The sequence below is a fragment of the Sinocyclocheilus rhinocerous genome, unplaced genomic scaffold (genome assembly GCF_001515625.1).
Source record: "Sinocyclocheilus rhinocerous isolate Xijiao unplaced genomic scaffold, SAMN03320098_v1.1 scaffold1198, whole genome shotgun sequence".
Lineage (NCBI taxonomy): Eukaryota > Metazoa > Chordata > Actinopteri > Cypriniformes > Cyprinidae > Sinocyclocheilus > Sinocyclocheilus rhinocerous.
In genome coordinates this window covers 932,532-954,263 of record NW_015649585.1, presented here as the reverse complement: position 1 = coordinate 954,263, position 21,732 = coordinate 932,532, and the positions used below count along the sequence as shown (strand labels likewise).

The 21,732-nt window shown below is 35.4% G+C and overlaps 1 protein-coding gene across 1 annotated transcript; it reads right to left on the bottom strand.

Annotated features, from left to right (window-relative positions):
• Positions 1 to 9,102: 9,102 nt before the first annotated feature.
• LOC107710828 (homeobox protein Nkx-3.1-like) lies at positions 9,103 to 10,648 on the bottom strand. Its single transcript, XM_016515676.1, has 2 exons — positions 10,464 to 10,648; positions 9,103 to 9,724 (listed from the first exon to the last, which is right to left on the bottom strand). Exons 1-2 carry the CDS (start codon positions 10,588 to 10,590, stop codon positions 9,306 to 9,308), a joined length of 546 nt encoding a protein of 181 aa, XP_016371162.1. The 5' UTR covers positions 10,591 to 10,648; the 3' UTR covers positions 9,103 to 9,305.
• Between the last annotated feature and the right edge of the window lie 11,084 nt (positions 10,649 to 21,732).

Genomic DNA, 21,732 nt, shown 5'->3' with positions numbered 1-21,732 from the left:
ATTATTATTATTATTATTATTATATAAGTCTGAACTGGTTTTGTTGAGTGGTTTTAAAGGGGTCCTGGGCATTTTTCAGCTGGCTGGGAGAATGGCTGGCCGCCCAGCTATACCAGCCAGAGTATGTGAGTGGCATTCAATAATGGACCCTTTTCACAAGACTGTGATGACGCGTTTTAGCGGTCATCAGCATCGTAAATCCTCAAAAGTGTATATATTTAGATTTTTTAATAAATGCATATACAGAGTTTTGGCATGAAACTCTAGATGGCGCAAATTTGTGGTGCTCTCCCATTCACTGCTCTCGAAGTTTACCCAACTATGACGACTTCTGCTGCTGAGAAACCGCCTTCGCTTTCGCTCCGCCTTCGCTCGAAATTTCTGTTCAAAACTTATATTAAACGAAATAAATAAATACACAATACTAGAAGAATAGTTTTAACGTGGTTTAATTGAACACTAAAATTAGACCAAGTCTATATTAAAGGGATAGTTCACCAAAATGAAAATTCTGTCATTAGTTACTCACCCTTGTGTCGTTCCAAACCCGTAAGACCTTTGTTCATCTTCGGAACACAGCAAGGGTCCTACCACTGTCAAGACACAGAAAAGTAGTAAGGATATCGGTAAAACAGTCCATGTGATCAGTGGTTCAACTGTGATTTTATGAAGCTACAATAATACTTTTTATGCTCAAAAAACAAAAATAACGACTTTATTCAAAAATTCTTCTCCCCCAAGTCACCCTAGGCACCATTTTGAAGAGTATCACGATGCATGCGCGTGCTTTTCTGCAAGTAAACAATGCATGCGCGTGGTGCTGCTGACGTAGAGCACGTATGCGCTGCACCTTGTTTACGTGCAGATCAAAGCACGCGCATGCATTGTTTATGTGCAGATCAAAGCACGTGCATACATTGTTTATGTGCAGATCAAAGCACGTGCATACATTGTTTATGTGCAGATCAAAGCACACGCATGTGTCGTGATACTCTTCATAATGGAGGCAGAGGGTGACTTTGTTGAAGAAAGTTGTTATTTTTGCACACAAAAAGTATTCTCGTAGCTTCATAAAATGACTGTTGATCTACTGATGTCACATGGACTATTTTAACGATATCCTTACTATCTTTCTGGGCCATAAAATGTTTCAGTTACATTGCTGTTTATGGAGGGTCAGAAAGCTCTCGGATTTCATCAAATATCTTAATTTGTGTTCCGAAGATGAACGAAGGTCTTACGACACAAGGGTGAGTAACTAATGACAGAATTTTCATTTTTGGGTGAACTATCCCTTTAAATGGATGTTTAACTCACTGTGGATCGTCTCTACTATGGTGAAGCTGAGGGTTGTAATTACTTCAGAAACAGAAAGAATATGCTGTAACTTTCCGTTTTCAAGCTGATAAATCACAGGACAGCACTGACAATAATTTTCTGCACTCCTGAATGTTTCTATGTGCACGCGATCTGTACATTATATGCAAGCTTATGTGTTGTGTGCGCGTGTGCAGCAATGTAGCAGCACATTAGTTTAGAGTGGAGATTAACTACCTGAACAATAAACTGTTTAAAATGTGAATTCAACCAATCAGTATTGAGTATCCACATGCTACAAACAAACATGCTTAAGATATATCCTCGAGGACTCGTCCATCGCCGTCATTATAACCTTCACCTTCTTTCTGATTTGAGTGATCCACATATCTGTCAATCTTGCTATGATGTTTAATGCATGAATTCTTGATAAAATGCAGTTATATTATGAGCTGTTGGCATTAATTGTGCTCGTGATGAAGCGGTAGTGGAGCAATCTCGGAGCGAGTGAAAACTACAATGCTCTGACTTTCAAAAAATCCACCACTCAAAAATCACGCCGCTCCACTTCCACTCCACTCTGCTCACATACTCTGATACCAGCTAAAAAAACAACTTAAACCAGCTAGAAACCCCCTTAACAACAATTCAGAACACCCTAGAAGGAACCCCCTAGCAACCACCTATAACACCCTAAAAAGTGCCAGTAAGCAACCATCCAGAACACCCTAAGAACCCCTTAGAAACCACCCTTGGAAACCCAGAACACCCTTGGAAACCCCCTAGCATTTTGGTGCTGAGTTCTACATAGGCATATTCATGAAGCAGAGATGGCCAGATACAGGAGATCATCAGGCACTTCTGTCAAGCATCTGCTTCAAGCAAACTTGACTTCTAACCCTCAAAAAAGCATAAGATTTTCCCCATCGGAACAGGTGATAAAGGTTTGCAATGTTGACAGTCAGGTCAGGTGTGGTTCACTGGAACGATATCTAATAATCATCACTGGAAAGAATGACAACCTCACCCAATCACTGAATAGAGCTTTATTAGAGGTGAGGATGCCCTGCTGCTCAGATCTGCTGCAGTGTTTTCACAAAGGGTGTGTGTGCTAAAAGCAAAGTAGAACAACAATGAGGCTCATCGAAATGTTCTGGTCATGTGACGTGTTTCTTCAGTGTCTTTGGAGGTGTGAGTGAAGAACAAGACAAACAATAGAATGCTGAGTATCTGAAATCAGATGAGAAATGTCCATCAATAATACAATTAATCATCAATCTAAGAAAAGTTCCTTTTTCAAAGAAAATTGCAATGGTTTGTTCACTGAATGCTGGCCTGACACCCTGTATTTCCCATAAGCAGACCTTACACCGCTGTCCCTTATCAGCTTGTTTACAGGTTTCTGTCTTCATCTTTCAGACTCAACATGCCGGCGCTGCCACAAAACACACAAAACCCTAGATCATTCCCACAGAGGAAGTGGATCACGTTTGTTTGCTAATCACTGACCAGTATTAGATGTTTTACAAAAATGTTTGTTTTTAGACATTTGTCTTACATACAAATGCTTTAGCGAGTCAGCAGGAAGTGTATTTTTGTATGAACGTGGAGTTCAACAACAGAATGCACAGAGAGTCACTCTAGACTTACATGAAAAGACAGAAACAGTTCTTCAGACAGCCTAAATACACAGAAGATTTTATAATAAGAAGAATTCATATATAATCAATTAATAGTATTAAAATTAATACTTTTATAAACTTTATTCTGCATTAATTTCAAAAGACGTGAGAGTAAATACATTTATATTGTTACCAAAGAAAAAAAAAATAATAATAATAAAATGAATGAATGAACGAACAAACAAACAAACAAATGCTGTTCTTTTGACCTTTCAATTAAAAAAAAAAAAAATATTATTATGGCTCCCACATATCCCACATAAATAAATAAATGCTGTTCTTTAGACCCTTTGATTCATCAAAGATTTCAGAAAAAAATGTACTATGGTTTCCACATAAATAAATAAATAAATGCTGTTTTTTTTTACCTTTCGATTCATCAAAGAATTCAGAAAAACATGTATTATTGTTATGTATTATTGTTTCCACATTAAAAAATTAAGCAGCACGACAGTTTTCAACAGTTTTTGATAATGTGTCTGTGTGTGTGTGTGTGTTTGCGCGCATGCTAACATGAACTAATAATACAAAAAAAGAAAGAAAAAAGAAAAAAAGCATGTATTATTCTTAGTTAATGTTAATGTCAACATTTTCTAATGCATTAAAAGTTATATTATTTAATGGACCTGAGCTGACATTAACTAAAAATTACTAGTTGTATTTTTATTTACTAACATTAACAAAAATTAACAAATACTGTAACAAGACTGTATTGCTCATTGTTAGTTAATGATAGTTTAATTAAATACAAGGCAGTAAGCTCATTGGCGGCATATGCAGCATGAACCAATCAGCTTGTGCCAAGTCGTTTAACTCTTTGAATATCATCAGTTACGTTAACAACCCATCAGCCTGCGCCATCTAGAGTTTCATGACTAAATTATATATTTAATATATTTAATTATAATTAATTGTGGCCGGGCCGGCCGTGGCCGGGGTGAGGCGGGTCGAAGACCCCCACCCCCCCCAAGGTGGAGCTTTTTTATCTTTGTCTCTAATTGTATTGCAAATAGACATTACTCAGGGCTTGAACCCGCAGATGTTACGGATGTGAATAACAGAAACAACAACATGTCTTAATCCGCACTCAGAGCAGGCCACACTCCCTCCAGAAGCGCTGTCACTCCGCTGATAATGGCTGCGTGTAAACCTGTGCTAGACAGAGAGGGAGGTGAGGGAGGTTTCCAACACTTCTAATTCCTTAATGATGGAGCCGAAGTGGCTGAGACACTGGCTCAGTTGGACCCAAAGTTTATAATCCTGTTTACCCCTAAACGCATCTTCCTCCCAAAGGCCGTCGCTTAGAGAGCCACCACACTGAGGAGAGATCAGGGGAAATGATCTGAAATGTTGTCGTTGAGTAGGTAATGGTTTGGATGAATAAATGTGAGATGTGAGTTAGGCAGTGTTTTTGGAAGTCAGTCAGATAGTCATAAACTGTCAAGAATTTGATGCAAACACTTGTCTTGAAAATTTATTTCAGTGTACAGTGGCACCTGTACAGAGGAAAATTACTCTGATGTTTCCCTTTCATAGCTCAAGAGACATGCATGTAAAGAATGCAGTTCTTTTAAGTACCATATAAATACTTTGTCTCAGATGTTTTTTCTAAAATGAAAATGGACACAAATTAAACATTGTTGACATACAGTACAAGCATAGAGCTATAAAATCAATGTTGAAATGAGAATTTGCGAAGAAATATTTCATTTTGAAATACGTGGATTACAGGCTATTTTAAGCACAGTCTGTAGCATTGCTGAGATATTTTCTGAAAGACACTTCTTCTTCTTCCTTGTTTATATCCAGTGTTGAGATTGAAAGTATGTTTGTTATTTAATATCTGGTATAATAATGAGTCACTGTGTCAGGCGTTTACATAAAAAAAAAATAATAATCAAATTTCAATAAGTGCTGCACTTTTTTAGTCATCAAAGGATGCTGAAAAATATTTCTACAAAAATATTAAGCAGCACAACTGTTTTCAACATTGATAATGGTACGAATCTTTCTTGAGCAGCAAATCAGCATATTAGAATGATTTCTGAAGGATCATGTGACACTGAAGACTGGAGTAATGATGCTGAAAATTCAGCTTTAAATCACAGGAATAAATTACATTTTAAAATATATTCACATAGAAAACTGTTATTTTACATTGCAATCATATTTCACAATATGACTGTTTTTACTGTATTTTTTATCAAATAAAATCAGCCTTGGTAAGCTTTGTAAGACTTCTTTCAAAAACACAGAAGTGAAAACTGTCTCACAGCCAAGGTTGTTTAGTATGGAGCAGTATATATTCCGGAGTAAGTTTCATCAAACAGTTAACTCCACCCGTACTTGCGTGAGAGTGCAGTCTAGTTTGATTGGCAGGTGTTAGATGAGGTGACTGAGTCATGATCAAGAGCTTTGTTCGTTCTCCGTCACACCTGGGGGTCAGCAGCTCCACCCACTTTGACCTCCACCTGTAGAGATTCAGAAACTTAACGGAGCTGAGAATACAGATCTCCTGTTCACCCCAGTCCACCGGCACAAGGCAGTGTTTTAAAGGCCAATAACTTCAAAGAAATGTTTCCAATTTCCTCTCAAGTAATCTAGTAATACCGGTCATTAACATGCAGAAGTTGAAAGGCAATAAATTATGTACTGTAGACAAGTACTTTGGCAATTACTGGGCAAGAACATTTTACATAATGCATTTTGACAAGGAGACAAAATGAATAAATAAGGTGTGGCTTGACAGCAGGTTCATCTGAAAAACAGCTATCTTTGACATGAGTGACGCAGGCCTGTACAGGTACTGTGGTGCTGGATGTTGTTCACAGAAAAAAATCTGTCATTATTTACACTGAAAAAACCCAGTATGCTTTCTTTTCTTTTCGTATTGTTTTATTTTATTGTACTTTACTTTATTTTTCCCCGTGGACCACAAATGGAGATAAAGCTCCAGAAATGACAAAGCTGTAATAATATATGACTTCTGATCTGTTTTCTAAGACTTTTAAAGTCATATGATACTTTTGTGTGAGTTCCAGTGTGATTTCAGTATTCGCTGAAAATCTTCCCATCCAGCTTTCAGCTTTCAAACATCATTATCCATTCAATTTATTCGCATACATAAATTAACTGTCAGTTTGGATATACTACACAGACAATAATCAATGGTGAAAAACCTGGTATGCCAAATTTGACATGAATGAGATTTCAGAGCTGCGGGAAGATTATCAGTGATTTTTTTTTTAATTCTTAAAATGTATGTATGTATGTAATAAAAATAAAAAATAGACAAGTGCTTTATTTTAATTTTATTTTTTCTTTGGAGATTGTCAGAAGTCAGAAGCAGTGAAATTATAAGGAAAGCAGAGGCAGGACGACTCCGTTTGTATTCCACAGAAGAAAGAAAGTCATTCAGGTTTGTAACAACATGAGGGTGACTTAATAATGACAGAAATAAATTTTTTTAGTGAACTATCCCTTTAGCAATCAGTCAAAATTATTTGGCTTTTTTCAAGACTTAAAAAAGGTTTGCTTGTTACTCTGTTGACAATAATAACAACATCGCAAATTTCATTCTCTCTGCCAATTGACTAACATATTTAACATATTTAAGAAGAGAATGGCATTGAAGCCAATCCCATAAATGTTTTTTACATGACATCACAACAAATTCCCATGTGTTTACGAGTACAATATCAGAGGTAGACTTTGATGGGTAAATTAGGGTGTAACAGAGAACATATTTTGGTGAAGTGAGGATATTGATACGAACAGACAGAAATGGATAGACGCTGAAAATTCCAGTTTCTCTGGAGCCGGGCCAAGTGGGTGGCATTAGGTGAACCCGTGCTCTGTATGGAGGAGAACTCCTGTATCACAGGCCGCACTTATCTCTCAAACCAAAACAGTGTCACCACACAGATTACTATTATTAAGTGGCATGACATTGCTGTGGAGATAGAAATATGCGGGTGGTTATGCCCTGCTTGGGTGGATCTGCAAGCTTCAACTGAAAGAAAGGGGCCACATCCAGAACGAGTTTGATCTCAAAGTCAAACTTCACCGGACAGGTTTGAGTTTTAGATAATAGCTGAAACTGGTTTGAATCGTTTCAACTGGGAAGTGGAGAATTTCTGTCATCTGACTGATGTTTGAAATAATAAATAATTTCCACCAGTCATACAACAAATGGGAATGGATGCTTAAAATAAACATTCTTGCAGCAACATCAGTGTAAAGTTATGCAGTAAGACAAGTAAGAGCATATATATTATATTATATTATATTATATTATATTATATGCTCATTAATATCTGTTAAATAGCCATACAGCCATACAAAGGTAATAATTACATTTGTGTATGAGTGTGTATATAATATAATATAATATAATATAATATAATATAATATAATATAATATAATATAATATAATATAATATAATATAATATAATATAATATAATATAATATAATATAATATAATATAATATAATATAATATAATATAATATAATATAATATAATATAATATAATATAATATATTTGTCTATAAAAATATATAATTGTCTTTTGTGTAGGGTTGTGTTTAAGTTTACATTTAAATGGCATCATATTCAAAAATATTAAGCCAAACTTAAGTTTTTTTGATGTTCAGGAGACAAATATTTGGTCACACTTTAGTTTGGGGACCAACTGCCATTAACTAACTATTAACTACAACTTTTGTCTCAATAAACTTCTAATTGGCTGCTTATTAGTTAGTAAGGTAGTTGTTAAGTCTAGGTCTTCGGTGGAGATTAAGGGATCTAAAATATGCAGAGTAAGGCATCAATATGCGCTTTATAAGCACTAATAAACAGCCAATATGCTAGTAATATGCATGCTAATAAGCAACTAGATAATAATGAGATTGAAGATTTGGACCCTAAACAAAAGTGTTACCAAATATTTATACATGTCTCATTTTAACACCCCTGTAACAAACACGTCCTACTGCTATTCATGTAATCCACATACTTACTGAGACATTTCTTTGTAGAAATAGCTAAAGAGGTCTGGTTATGCCTGAGAGCTTTCTAAAGACAGGTGATTGATGACCTACATGGCAGTTGCTTCCTGAAGGAAAAGTATTGCAAACACAATATTCCCAGAAGGTTGGGGATTTAGTGTGTAAACCATAAAATGGTTCGGTTATTATTTCGATCACATTTATCAGTTTAGCATTTAGGTTAAGAGATCCTGTTTTCATGACTCACTGATTAGACCACATCTCTTACAGGGTAAATCGTGTCATCTTTCCAGGAGAAGCCTACCTGTATCCCTCAGACAACAGACCACCTCCGGTCTAGGCGGTTTAAACTATCGCTCTGCTGAAGTCAACTTAAGTTGAATGGAAGAAGGATAGGGGTGCTTGAGATCACTATCTCTTGTAGCAATGTTATGTTGAGCGGACCCACATGTTTTACAAAAGAATCCTTCTCTTGATTTATCAGCCGGCATGGCTTGTGAATGTGACAAGTGTTCAGGCTGAAGAATAATTGCAGTCCTTGTTAAACAATAGACAGCTTTTAGGAATTAGGAAGTGCTATGATTTTTAAAGAATAATTATGTATGTGTGAAAACTTTTACTGAAATCCAATTGAAAAAAAACAACAACATTAGAGCCACAGTAAACACACTAAACGACTTCAGAGAAAACAAAAATGTTAAATTAAGTTAATCGAAGGCCATATTACAAACGTGTATAGGCTATGAGCTCCCCACATACTCAAATTTGTAACTATTTTAGTTTTGGTAAATTAATGGCTAAAATGGATGGCAATAAATGATAGCATATAGGCTAGTTGCACTATTTTTTCTTACAGTTCACTTAGATCCATATTCTTTACGTTCCTCAGTCGTTTTAAAGTAAAAGGTCAGAAGTATGCTAAGTCTGTTTAACCAGATAAGGCAAAAAATGCCTTTCACAAGTTCACCTTAACATAAGTGAGATAAATGCAAGATAAAGGTAAAGATATGTGGCTCTCTGCCCCCGACGGAAGCAACACATCTGGACTTCTTAAAATGTATGAATTAAATAAAAAAAGTGAAGACGAAGTTGGGATGATTGAAAACATTTCATTGGAGTGACCACAATAGTTTGAGCCTGTAGCTCATGATGCAACACACACATATGCACCTTTAATAAAAATATTCAATTTCACAGAATACAAAGCTGTACAATACTTAAAAAAAATCACCATCATAATAAAGAATATTATTCACAATAATCTGAGAAAATCCATGCTAATGTCCCTAATATCATCACAGTGCTGGTCTCCATACACTCAGTCCGTGTAAGTCATACACGTAAGGCCGGTATGGATATGATTTATAGACCGTCGCTAAAAGCGAAGCTCTGAAGAAGTCCTCCTCTGTAGACCCAGCCGTGGCGTCGGGTTTCTGAAAGTCTGTCGTTAGCTGCCTCCGCTTGGTTTTATATCTCCTGTTCTGGAACCAGATCTTCACCTGCGTCTCCGTCAGGTGCAGCGCGCTGGCGAGGTGCGTGCGCTCGGGCGCGCTCAGGTAGCGCTGGCGGCTGAACTTCTTCTCGAGCTCCAGCACCTGCAGGTGCGTGAAGGCGGCGCGCGAGCGCTTCTTCTTCCCGCCGCCGCCTCCCGCCAAATCCGCGGACGACTCTGATCTATCCTCAGGGCTCCGACAAACCGACACATCCTCCGAGTCTGTGAACGTAAGTACGATACATTTAGGGTTTTAAACTCAGTTTCTCACAGGAAAACTGGTCTCAGAATACATCTAAACCTGACAGAAATCCCCTTACGAAAATTAACCATGGTTTTATTACAAATAAAACCAAAAAACATGGTTACTGTAGTTTTGCTAGACTAACCATAGTTTAGCCATGGTATTTGTAGTAAAACTGTGGTTGTACAAATGGTACATGGTAAAACATGGTTGCTACGGTTTTAATGCAATAAAACCATGGTCAATTTTCGTAAGGGCAGCTTCTCACAGGAAAACTGGTCTCAGAACATATCTAAACCTGACAGAGATCTGAATGTCAGGTCTACTTTGAACTAACTTTCGAAAATTAACCATGGTTTTACTACAAAAAACAAAACATGGTTCTTGTAGTTAGGCTATTACAAAATTAACCATGGTTCTGCTACACTAACCATAGTATAACCATGGTATTTGTAGCCTAGTAAAACTGTGGTTATACAAATGGTAGTCAATCCGCCAAAAAAATAAAAAAAAACCTGTTTACTACACTTTTACTAGGCTATACTAAAACCATGGTTAATTTTCGTAAGGCATACATATTTAGTTTACCTAAACTACCTATATACATAGGCCTATGTAGCTAACTGCCTACTAGTTTGGCATGCAAATGATATAACTGCTTAATCTTAATTAACTAAGCTAGAAGTGTACTCAGAAATGGTCTTCAAAGTGCAGTACCTGTTCGTCCGTCTGTGCTGTCGGCTCTGTCGCTCTCAGATTTGCAGGAGTCATCTTTTTTACCCTCTTTTAAGGATAAAATGTCCTCTATGAAAAACGACGTCAGCTGCTTGTTTGAAGCCGCCATCTACGTTGCTAAATTCCTGTTGAAGGTAAGGATAAAGCGTCTTCTTCCTCGGGGTAAGTAATTGGCACTTTCACTCTCCAGCTCAGCTGCTTGACTTTAAATAGCGCGTGAGTGCTGCTGTCTCTTCCACTATTGGAGGAGCGTCCTGTGCTGCGTCATCGGTCCAGGCTCGCTGATGGCTAAAACAGACACGTCTTCGTGGACCATCATTCAGTCTAACACAGAGACAACTGCTGCTTGTCCTGAAGTCTTAATAAATTTACACAGTATAGATATTTTATTTATATTTACTTAGCTGTCCTCCCAAACGCAATCTTATATAAGCATGATATATAATAAATGTATAATATATACAATATAATAATGCACACATCAAATACACATATATCGTTTAAGATATGCAAAATACAAAAATAATAATAATGAATTGCAAAACCAAAATTCAAGAAACTGAGACTATGGAAATTGAAAACATTTATTTATTTATTTTTTGGGTTAATATTTTGTAGTATATTATAGACTAATAAAAAACCAAATATTTATAGTGTAATATTGTTTGAAGTTAGTCTATAATGTACTTATTTCAGTACTTTAGTTTTAAGTAGTTTCATTTTTTGTACTTATTTCATTGTAATGAATTTGTCCAACTCCTGCTGTTTTATTGTAATGAATTTTGATTGTGTAATTTATTATTTTTCACACACACATCTATCTATCTATCTATCTATCTATCTATCTATATATCTATCTCTGTCTGTCTGTCTGTCTGTCTGTCTGTCTATCTATCTATCTATCTGTCTGTCTGTCTGTCTGTCTATCTATCTATCTATCTATCTATCTATCTAGCTGTCTGTCTGTCTGTCTGTCTGTCTGTCTATGATGAATATTTATAGTGTGTAATATTGTTTGAAATTTGTTTATAATGTAGAGTATTGATGTCATAGTTTCATTCTGTTGAATTCTGATTTTTTGAGTTTATCCTTAAACTAAGAAAATGTTACTGCATTTGAGATACAACAAATGCATGTGCAGTAGTTTACACTGAGCCGCTCTGCCCCTCATTCTCAGTCATTTGAGAATTTAGTGAGATTTATTGTGCAAAAAGATATCAGTATTAGTCTCCTATCATCCCTGGATGTCAAGCTGGGGTAAGCCCTGAGGTCCAGGGCACCGGGGTATGTGTTCATAAGCAAGAGGAGGATCCTTAGTCAGACGGGGTCAGAGTGGGTGGCCCCCTCCCCGTGGAGCTAATGACTTCAACATATTTGGTCCCGGCTCCTTCTCCTGACCCACACGTTGTTGTATGGCTGTTTGTTTGTTGTGCCCCTGTGCTTCTGTGTGACCCCACAGTCCTGGGCAGAGGGGAGAGAAGGAGAGACACGGACAGAGAGAGATGTGGTTAAGGGGGAGGCATGTTGAGGTAGAGAACGGGACGGGGAAAGAGGACGCACTGGCCCCAGGAGAGCAGGGAGTTTGCTTGGAATAACACAAAAGCTGAGAGTGACAAACGGTAGTATTGTCCACCGGCATGACCTCCCACCACCATAAGCCCTCTACACTCTACAGTTGACACACTTGAAAACTTAGTCTGTGTCTAGTGAGTGGCAATAGCATCCACTCCAGTTGTTTTATGAATATATTAAATATAAATATGCTTCACATCAACTATAAATATATTAAATAGATAAAGGCAATGTATTATTAAAGGTACAGTTATGTTTCAATACTTTTAATCTATACAATAGTATTTATTGTATTTGTCTGTGCTGTGATTATAAAGTTCATAACTTTTTTTTTTTTTTTTAATTCTACAGTATACTTACTGTAACGTGGCTGACGAGACGTGAGACGTGCGGATCCATGTACAAGCTTTATTCACAGGCGTGGTCAGAAACATGCATGGGTCAGACAGCGGCAAACAGGAATATGGAGGACAAGACACAAGAATAATCCTAGGGCTAGCGAAGGTCAACGAACGGCGAACAGAATCAAAAGGGCGAGACTAAAGGGATAAATCCAGGAAACCAGGCAAGGATCAGAAACCGAGAAAACAGACAAGGCAAGACTAGGCTAAGGCAGGGTAAACTAATGAGGGCTCTGTAGTGTAGCTATCAAATGATAAGCGCTAAACAATACTCGGCACCGGGAAGGGATCAGAGTGAGTGTTAAATAGTGAGTGAGTGATATGAAACAGCTGTGTGCAATCAGTGCTGTGTGCAATCAGTGAAACAGCTGTGTGCAATCAGTGCTGTGTGCAATCAGTGCAATGAATGATGGGATATGTAGTCCGGGGTGATATGCAACAGTGTGTAGTGCGAGAGTCAATGAAAATGGAAAAGGTGACCTCTGATGGCTAGCAGACGGAAGTTCATGGACCGGATACGTAACACTTACAGTACATTCCAAAAGGGGGTTTTCACAGCGATGCCATAGAAGAACCAGTTTTGGTTCCCCAAAGAACCTTTCAGTGAACAGTTCTTAAAATAACAATTTTTTCTTAGTGTGAAAAAAAACAAAAAAAACATTTTAATAATCTAAAGAACCCTTTTCCACTGTAAAGAACATTTTGTGGAATGAAAAAGGTTCCTTGGATGGTAAAGGTTCTTTGTGGAACCATTGATGCCAATAAAGAACCTTTATTTTTAAGAGTGCATATATAGCCAGATCATTCATTTTTGAATGGAGAACTTATTTGAAAATGAACAAATCATCTGGTTATTTATGTGTATGAAGTTGCAAAAATATATTAAAATATTAGAATGCTGCCTCAGTTTTATTAGTAAATCTTGCAAAACAGGTCACATGTTCCCAAAAAGTTATTTTATTTTGTTTTGCTTCAGGAAAACCTTATTTTTAAGGACCTTTATATAGTATCATTAAGACATTATTATAGTTTCTGTTAATAATTTGAATTTGCTTTTATTTTCATATTGATCATATTCATATATATTCATATTTTCTATTGTATTTTTATTAGTTTTCTGCTTTTATTTAATTTTAATGAATTTTAATTTATTTATTTAAAGTTTTTAGTAAAATTTTATTAACTTTTTTTAAAAATATGTTTGAATTGTTTTTAAGGTTTATTTCAGCTTTAGTTATTTACATCAAGCAGCCTAAAACTAAATGAAAATGACAAATGTTGCTTTCGCAGGAAATAAATAAATAAGATATATTAAAATAAAATAAATTAGACATTTAATGATAAATTATAATAAATCTAAATATAATAAAATATAAAACATTAATAACAAATTATATATTTATATATACACAAACAAACTTGTTTCAGTTTATTTCAAGTAACAAAATCTTTTTCATGGTTGTAGCTTTAGTTAACTGTAATAACCCTATAAAGGTGCTCTTGTTGGTTTTTAGTTCACAAAAGGAGAAGAGCTTAAGGATTTTTGGAGGTTTACCTCATTTTAGCTGATGTCATGTAAACTTTGTATTGAGATGTTTTTCATGATAGTGCTCACCTTGAATAATCTTGCTGTCTGTTTCCTCTCTCTCTCCTACACACACACATACAGTGAGCAGACTACCTGCATTGCTCATCTTTATTCTCTATACCTCTTTGATCAAGTCATTTTCCTGTTTTGTATATCTTTCGATGCCTATCTTAATTGCACAAACACATATTCAGTTCCTCATTTACTATGTCATGCTTTGGCCTTACAAAACAAGCAGTAGTAATTGGATGAGCATTTCTTGCGGCTTGTGTAATGCAACTCCCGCTTTCTCTCCTGACCTCTTGTCCCTACACTAACACAATGTGGAAGAGATGAGTAGCGCTGTTTGTTTGTTTTGGGCCAGATGTGGGCTTGTTAGAATCTGACCCTGTCGACAGGAAGACATATGTCATACTGCTATGTGAGCTGGATGTCTCACTGTTGTTTGCTGGGTGGCATCAGAGGTTTGGGTCACTTTTTAGTACTTTACATTAATAAGGTTATCTGTTACCATACTGTTCAAATGTTTGGGCTTGGTAATATTTTGAAGGAAGTGTCTTATGCTCACCAATGCAACATTTATTTGATCGAAATTATAGTTAAATAGTAATATTGTGAAATAGTATTCAAATCTGAAAGAACTGTTGTCTATTTATTTATTTTACATTTATTCATGTGATGTTAAAGCTGTATTTTCAGCATCATTACGCCAGTCTTCAGTGTCACATGATCTTCAGAAATCATGCAAGAAACATTTCTTGTTATTATCAATGTTGAAAACAGTTGTGCTGCTTCATATTGTTGTGGAAAATATAATACTTTTTTCAGGATTTTTGATGAATTGAAAGTTTAAAAGGACAGCATTTTTTAAAGAAAATAGAAATCTTTTGTAAGATTATAAGTGCCTTCACCTGTATTTGATCAATTTAATGCATCCTTGCTGAAAAAAATAAAATAAACATATAAAGATAAAATATTGACAGCAAACATCTGAGTGGTAGTGTAGGCGTACGTTATGATTATGTCATATTTCTGTAATTATATTAACAGTAATTATAGAATTGATTAAGCTTAATTACTTATCATTATATTTTATCACTATCCAAAACATTTTTTTTTTCTATTTGGACAATTCAGCAATATACAGTACCTGGCAAAACAAAACAATAAATAGATAGATAGATAGATAGATAGATAGATAGATAGATAGATAACATTATGCAACATCACAGCATTCATTTCCATCAAGAGTTGCATTAATGTTTGGCCAAGATCATGTATTGACAATATGAGACTCCAGCGCATCGACTTTCAGTAGGGTTAAGAATTTCAGTAGGGTTAAGGTCAGGACTCTGTGGTGGCCAATTCATATGTGAAAAATGGTTCCTTATGCTCACTGAACCACTATATCACAATTTGGCTCCAATGAAACTTGATATTGTCATCCTGGAATATGGACATGAATACATCTTTAAACATGGAATAAATTAAAAGCTGCACATCAACTTGGAAAACATACAACATGTCAGAAACATATTAATCACTGCAATAATGATCCAATCCAAGACTCTTCACTATTTACATATTAAGTCATATTACATACTAAGTCCAATTGGCCACTTTTTTTTTCTTTGTGTATATAGTTAGTGTAGTGTTGCCCTCTTGTGGCCTTAAAACCTCTTTTCATTCTAAATTCCAAATGTCATATATTTACTTGAAACATACTCTTTACACTTACATTTAAATTTAGAATATGTTTTCCTGGAGTGCTATTTTGTGTCAGTATACTATAGTGGTTTGAGTCACATGATCAAAATAATTTGACAGATCCCATAGGAAAATATCAACTGAATGTTACCTGTGTTTTGACAAGTGTATCGTGGTAACTGTAGTAGTCAAACTTAAAAATATTACCTCAGCTGCAGAAGATCATCTGTAGATGAGACGAGCATGTCTTCATTAATGCCTGCCTTCAGGTTAGATGTCAGTTTTGACTGAGGTATTGTTTGAGTTGGCTGGCACCCACATGTGAAGTAATGTAAAGTCTCTCAGAAACTTGTCAGCTAGAGAAAAGAGCTTGCACTTGCAGGTCTGTAGTTCTTTGTGTAGATCAGTGATCAAAGCCTTAAAGGTAAAGTGTGTGCTTAGATGTTAAAATAATTTCTTCCATTGTAGTTTATGTAGAGACAATTGTAACTGTTATTTGTACACTGTAAGTAGAAAAAATAAAAGAAGATAGAGGAAAATATACTGGTAATTTTCTGCCAGATCCATTAGGGTTATGGGCATTTCCTTTAATCATAAAACACAACACAAGAGAGCTCCAAGATATAAATTTAGAATTGTAATAAATACTTGCAGATGCGAGGAAAAAAGTCGGACTTTACTTTAAAAAATATATATTTTATATTCCACTGCAGAAAAAAAATACAGAATTCAGAGGAAAAAAGTCTAAACTGCGAGAGAAACTCATCTAAAAGTTAGAATTCTGAGTTATCTTGCAATGCTGGATTTATATATTGGAATTTTGAGATTATATCAATAAAATGTGAGGCAAAAAGTTTGAATTATGAGATAAAAAAGTTGGATTTATATACAGTAGAGATCAAATATAGAGAGCAATATACAATTTTCTAAATTTAAAAAGGTCACTGTTTAGTCCTATTTGAATTTATCCTAACAGGAGTAGAAGCAAGAGTAGAAGCTTTTTAAGCATATTTCATAAATTAATTGTATTCTGAAGCACAGTATAAAAAAACTTAAATGATATATATATATATATATATATATATATATATAAAATATAATTAAAAATAAAATATATACTCTAATCAAAATTAGAGAACACATAAATACCTCCAAGTTACTGTATTGGTGTTAATCTAGCACCTGGCGCTAATTTCCAATGACAAACCTTATTAAACTGGCAACATTCCTCCAGTTTTCACTGAGATTGCAAGATGGTGGGCTGTTCTAAGGTGACTGAAACCCTGCGACAGGAGGTTGTCCAGATGAAGGCCAAAGGGATGACCCTTTCAGCCATTGCAAGAGAAGCTGGTCATTCCAAATCTGTGATTTCTCGAATACTGCAGGATTACAATGACACTAATTCATTCAAGTCCCCCAAAAAGGCACGTCATCCATGTAAGACAAATGCACGAGAACACAGGATAATGTAGAGACTCAATGGGGAATCGGTTCAACACTGCAGCTGGAATTGCTCGCCAGTTCAGGGATGAACAGGGTATGGATCTGTCTCGGTATGTTTAATAGAAGTCGGACTGAAAGCCCACTCTGTAGTGACCTCTCATCAGCAGAAAGAATCACAAGCCTAGGCTCACCTTTGCTGAGGAGCATGTTGTGTGGAAAAAGGAGAACCAGTCCAAAGTTTACGTTAGTGATGAGAGCAAGTTGAATTTATTTGGGTCCGATGGGAAGCATTATGTTCATCGTCAAACTGGGGAAAGACTGAACCCCGAGTGTATAAAGAAGTTAGTGAAATGTGGAGGAGAAGGTGTCCTGGTTTGGGGGAAGTTTTCTGCAGCAGGAGTTGGACAAAGTTATGGCTAAGAAACCCACTTAAGTCACCGAACTGTGGAAGAAGAGTGGACCAAGATCACACCAATGCAGTGTGAGAGACTAGTGATGTACTGTGGCCATAGATGTGCTGAAGTCATTCAAAGCAAGGGCCTCTATTTTCCTTCTAATTTTTGGCAGCTGTAACTCTCCAAAACAGGTGTTGTACAGTAATCTTCTTTTGTGCTACAGTGGTTACTGTTCTCTAATTTTGATCACTGTGTTTTATACAACATAAAGGTTTTTGTTGAAATGCCTTGGTTATATTGTCAAACATGTTAGTAGAAGAGTGGTATACTCGCAGCTAATATTCTTTCAAATTTTGAGCGATGAAGATGAACAATATTCAATATTTCAGAGAAATCATTTATGGATTGTTCTCTAATTTTGATCTCCACTGTCAATGAGTCATTCTACAGAATTGGTCTAAACTCAGAGTTGGAAGCATCTTAAAAAAATTATTTAAAAAAAAAAAAGATATGTGTGCAAATTGTATAATATCCAAAGTACAAATTTCTAGTAATTGTATTTTCTTAAAAAAAAAAAAAATTTGTCCTCTCCCCAAATTTACAGTAATAATAAATTAATTAGAAGGGTAAAAAAAAGAAAAGAAAAGAAAAAAAAATATATATATATATATATATTGCTATTTTATTGGAAAATTTCTGAGGTAAATAAAAAAACAATTACATTTTGAACAATATTTCAAGTGTAATTTATGAGATTTGTTGTATTCTGAATAAATTTTTCTTTGTAAAAGGCAAAAAAGTTGATCATACTGATTTCAGAGTTAAGGATTTATTATTTTGAATATTGAACCAAAAACTATCATAACATATTAGCTGATAATTCAGTATACTTTATTTTTGGCAAAACATCTCATGTTTCGGTAGTGACTGCACATTTTCGGTAGTGACAGTAATGCTTTTGTAGCGACCACATCACATTACACAATTTTAACTTGCATGGTAAAACACTACTAAAATGTACAAAAAAAATTATAAAAACTAAAATTTTGTTTATTTCCCCCAAATATGAGGATTTCGTTTTCCTAATTTTGTGGGATAACACGCCAAAAAAAAAGAAAAAAAAGGAAGAGAGATGTCACTACCGAAACTCCACCAAATGTTTCAGTAGTGACTGTTTTGGTAGTGACAATTTTAGATACTTTTGAACCTAGCTCAAAGATGCTAATCAGCACATGGTTAGCTAGTACAGTTCTGAACAGTGGTGTACATATAAAAACTAAATGTGGAATAACACTGAAAAAAGTGTGCTTAATTGTAGAAAAAAGGTGTTCGGTAGTGATGTTCCTTAAAGATACACATAGATTTTTCTGACTTTTGAATACATTTACCTCAAAATGATGGAGCCTATCTACTCACCATGTAGCTGAGAGAGAGTGACACATAAATATTTCATGATGATAAATGTAGGGGTATAGTTAAAATCAGTCTCGGCCAATGGACTAAAACATACACTGTTTCTCATGAGTTGAAATTTAGGGGTTAGGGTTCGGGACAGCCACCTCCCAATTGAAAGTACCCAATAAATGATGATTATATATATATTTTAATTATTATTTTGTGGGTTCTCAATAGATAATAGAAGGATCTTAGTAAACATCTAAGATTTGAATACTTAAATGCTTTTTAAATGTGTTTTTTGGTTGTAGGACAGCAGTTTGAACCAATTCTGTAGAATGGCCCATATATATATGTTTGCAAGAGTGCGATTATAATCAACAACGTGCACTACTGAGTAGATGAGTTTAGCTACTTTGGCTTTATGGCATTTATTGTCCCCAACAACCTCTGTACTCCCAATTTAGCCACTTGTAACTACCTGTTAAGATGCGCAAAAGCTTTTGTTGTTGTGGAATAAAATATCTTGAGCTTGTACTAAACCACATAACTTATTCCATTTAAAAAAAAAAAGATTTTGGGAAGATGGAACAGGAAGTGTAAAAATGCTAACTCGCTAACTGCTACTGTGCAGAAATGACACGCTTCACCTTCTGTGCTGTAAAAGAATGGTGACAATGAGTTCGTGGCATTCATCCTTTGAGAATTCCAAACAGCAGGGGGAGCCACATAACAGCATTTTAAATCATAATGGATTACATTTTCCTGAAGGGGCAATAGTCTGGCAGCAAGTTTTCACACAGTACTATCATTTACAGTGTTTAAATCGAGTGATTACATCATAAACTTTAAAAATCACTTGTTTTAAGCACAACCTTATACCTTGCTTTTTTTTTTATTAATATGAGTCACACAGCTCATGTTATATGAGTCACACAGCTCCTTATAAGTGATAATCAGACCTTCTTTGTTGAGTGTATCAAGGCATGTGTCATAGCAACGCGAGAGAATACTTGGCTTTGATGAGGTTCAGTCTTAGACTGATGTTTTTGCATGTGACATGACTGGTTGGGGCAGAAAAGCTGGCGGTTGAGACACGGATAAAGCACTGAGACAGACAGCAGGGTGGAAGCTTGAGTGACAGAACCTCCTCATTCCTGCTGTGGTGATCCCTGAACAAACACCCAGCGCTTCGCTTCAGGCAACTGCCTGCTCTACACTTGTTTGCCACGTACAAACCAGTGTAGCTGTGATTTTAAACCAAACATGATAAGCTAGCAATTATGACGAATGTATTGAGTGTAGTGAATTTTTTAGCCTGACTGATGGATGGAGGAATTTACGATATGTTTTTACTCCTTCACAAATTCCTTTAACCAAAATATTCTAACAAGAGCTAACAGGAATGCAATGCTGGCTATAAAAAAAAAAACAGGAAGTGTTTGGTTAGTAAGTTCAGGCAGGACTATTTTTGGTTGCATTTTGCTATGCAGATAACCGTATTTGTTTTTGGTTTTGATTTTTTGAAATTCTGGTTCCTACAGAAGAGACCTGATGGCACAACTTGAAGGACAGCTGATGGCAGTTTCTTCTTATGCAATATCCATGACCAGATTCATTCTTATTATTTGGAATTAATTCCAAGCCTGTGAAAAAGAAGTGCCCTTAACTGTATTGAATGTGCACTTGTAGTGCACTCCAAATATTAATATAATATTAATGAGAAAATGCTACGTAAAGGTAAAGCACACTTTTATTAACACAATTAAGAACACTTTATATTAAGACAAAAAAGTTTTACTTTAAAGTACATTTTAAATCATTATGTTTAGTGTGTTCATGCCTTAAAGAATTACACTTATTTTGACGTGTTGACATATTAAAGCACATGAGAAGTACTTGATTATAATTTTAGTCTTATTATGTTTATATTTTAAATGTACTAAATCGCAACTTCATTATTACAAATGTACAAATATACAAATATATTTAAATACATGACACAAGTTTCAATATACATTAAAGTATTTATTAAATATTTATAAATATTTTAGATTATCATAAATGCTTGTAAGTACATTTTAACCATATTTCAAAGAGAATAGAATTAATTATGAAATTACATATAAAATGTACTTAAGTCCTACTTTAGTGGGTCAAAAATGCTGGGTTTGTCCCTATTTAACCCAGCACTGGGTTGTATTTAACCCAGCATTTTTTAGAGTGCAGGTTCAACTAATTTAATATAACTGTAATATAAATTTGCATTTGAAACTATTATGTATTTCTATTTAATTGCAATTAACATGCAGCTAAGTGTCAAAAAACATTAAATTCAGTTTGAACTTAAGTATATTCTTTCATTATTATTTCCATAATATGCAATCTTTTTAGAGTGTGCTAAAACTTAGTACCAGTTTTATGTGAGCAATGACAACTTACACCTGTTGCACTTACAGTCTCTAGGCAATACAGGATGTACGCTACTGTAGGCTCCCCTCAGATGTGGAAGTGGTGCTATATGGTTTTTGAACATTAGTTCAATAATCTATGACAGTGACTCGACTGTGTGGCTTTCAATGGTAGTCACTCAATCAGATGGACGAGCAGAGCGGATGAACTGGAGACACTAGTTCTCCATTAGAGGGAAGCGAGGGAGAGAACAAAAGGAGGCATGGCATGCTGGAAAGGTGAGTACATCTCTTCTGGACCAAATTAATTACTTTTCCCTTTTAAGAAGTGACATAATG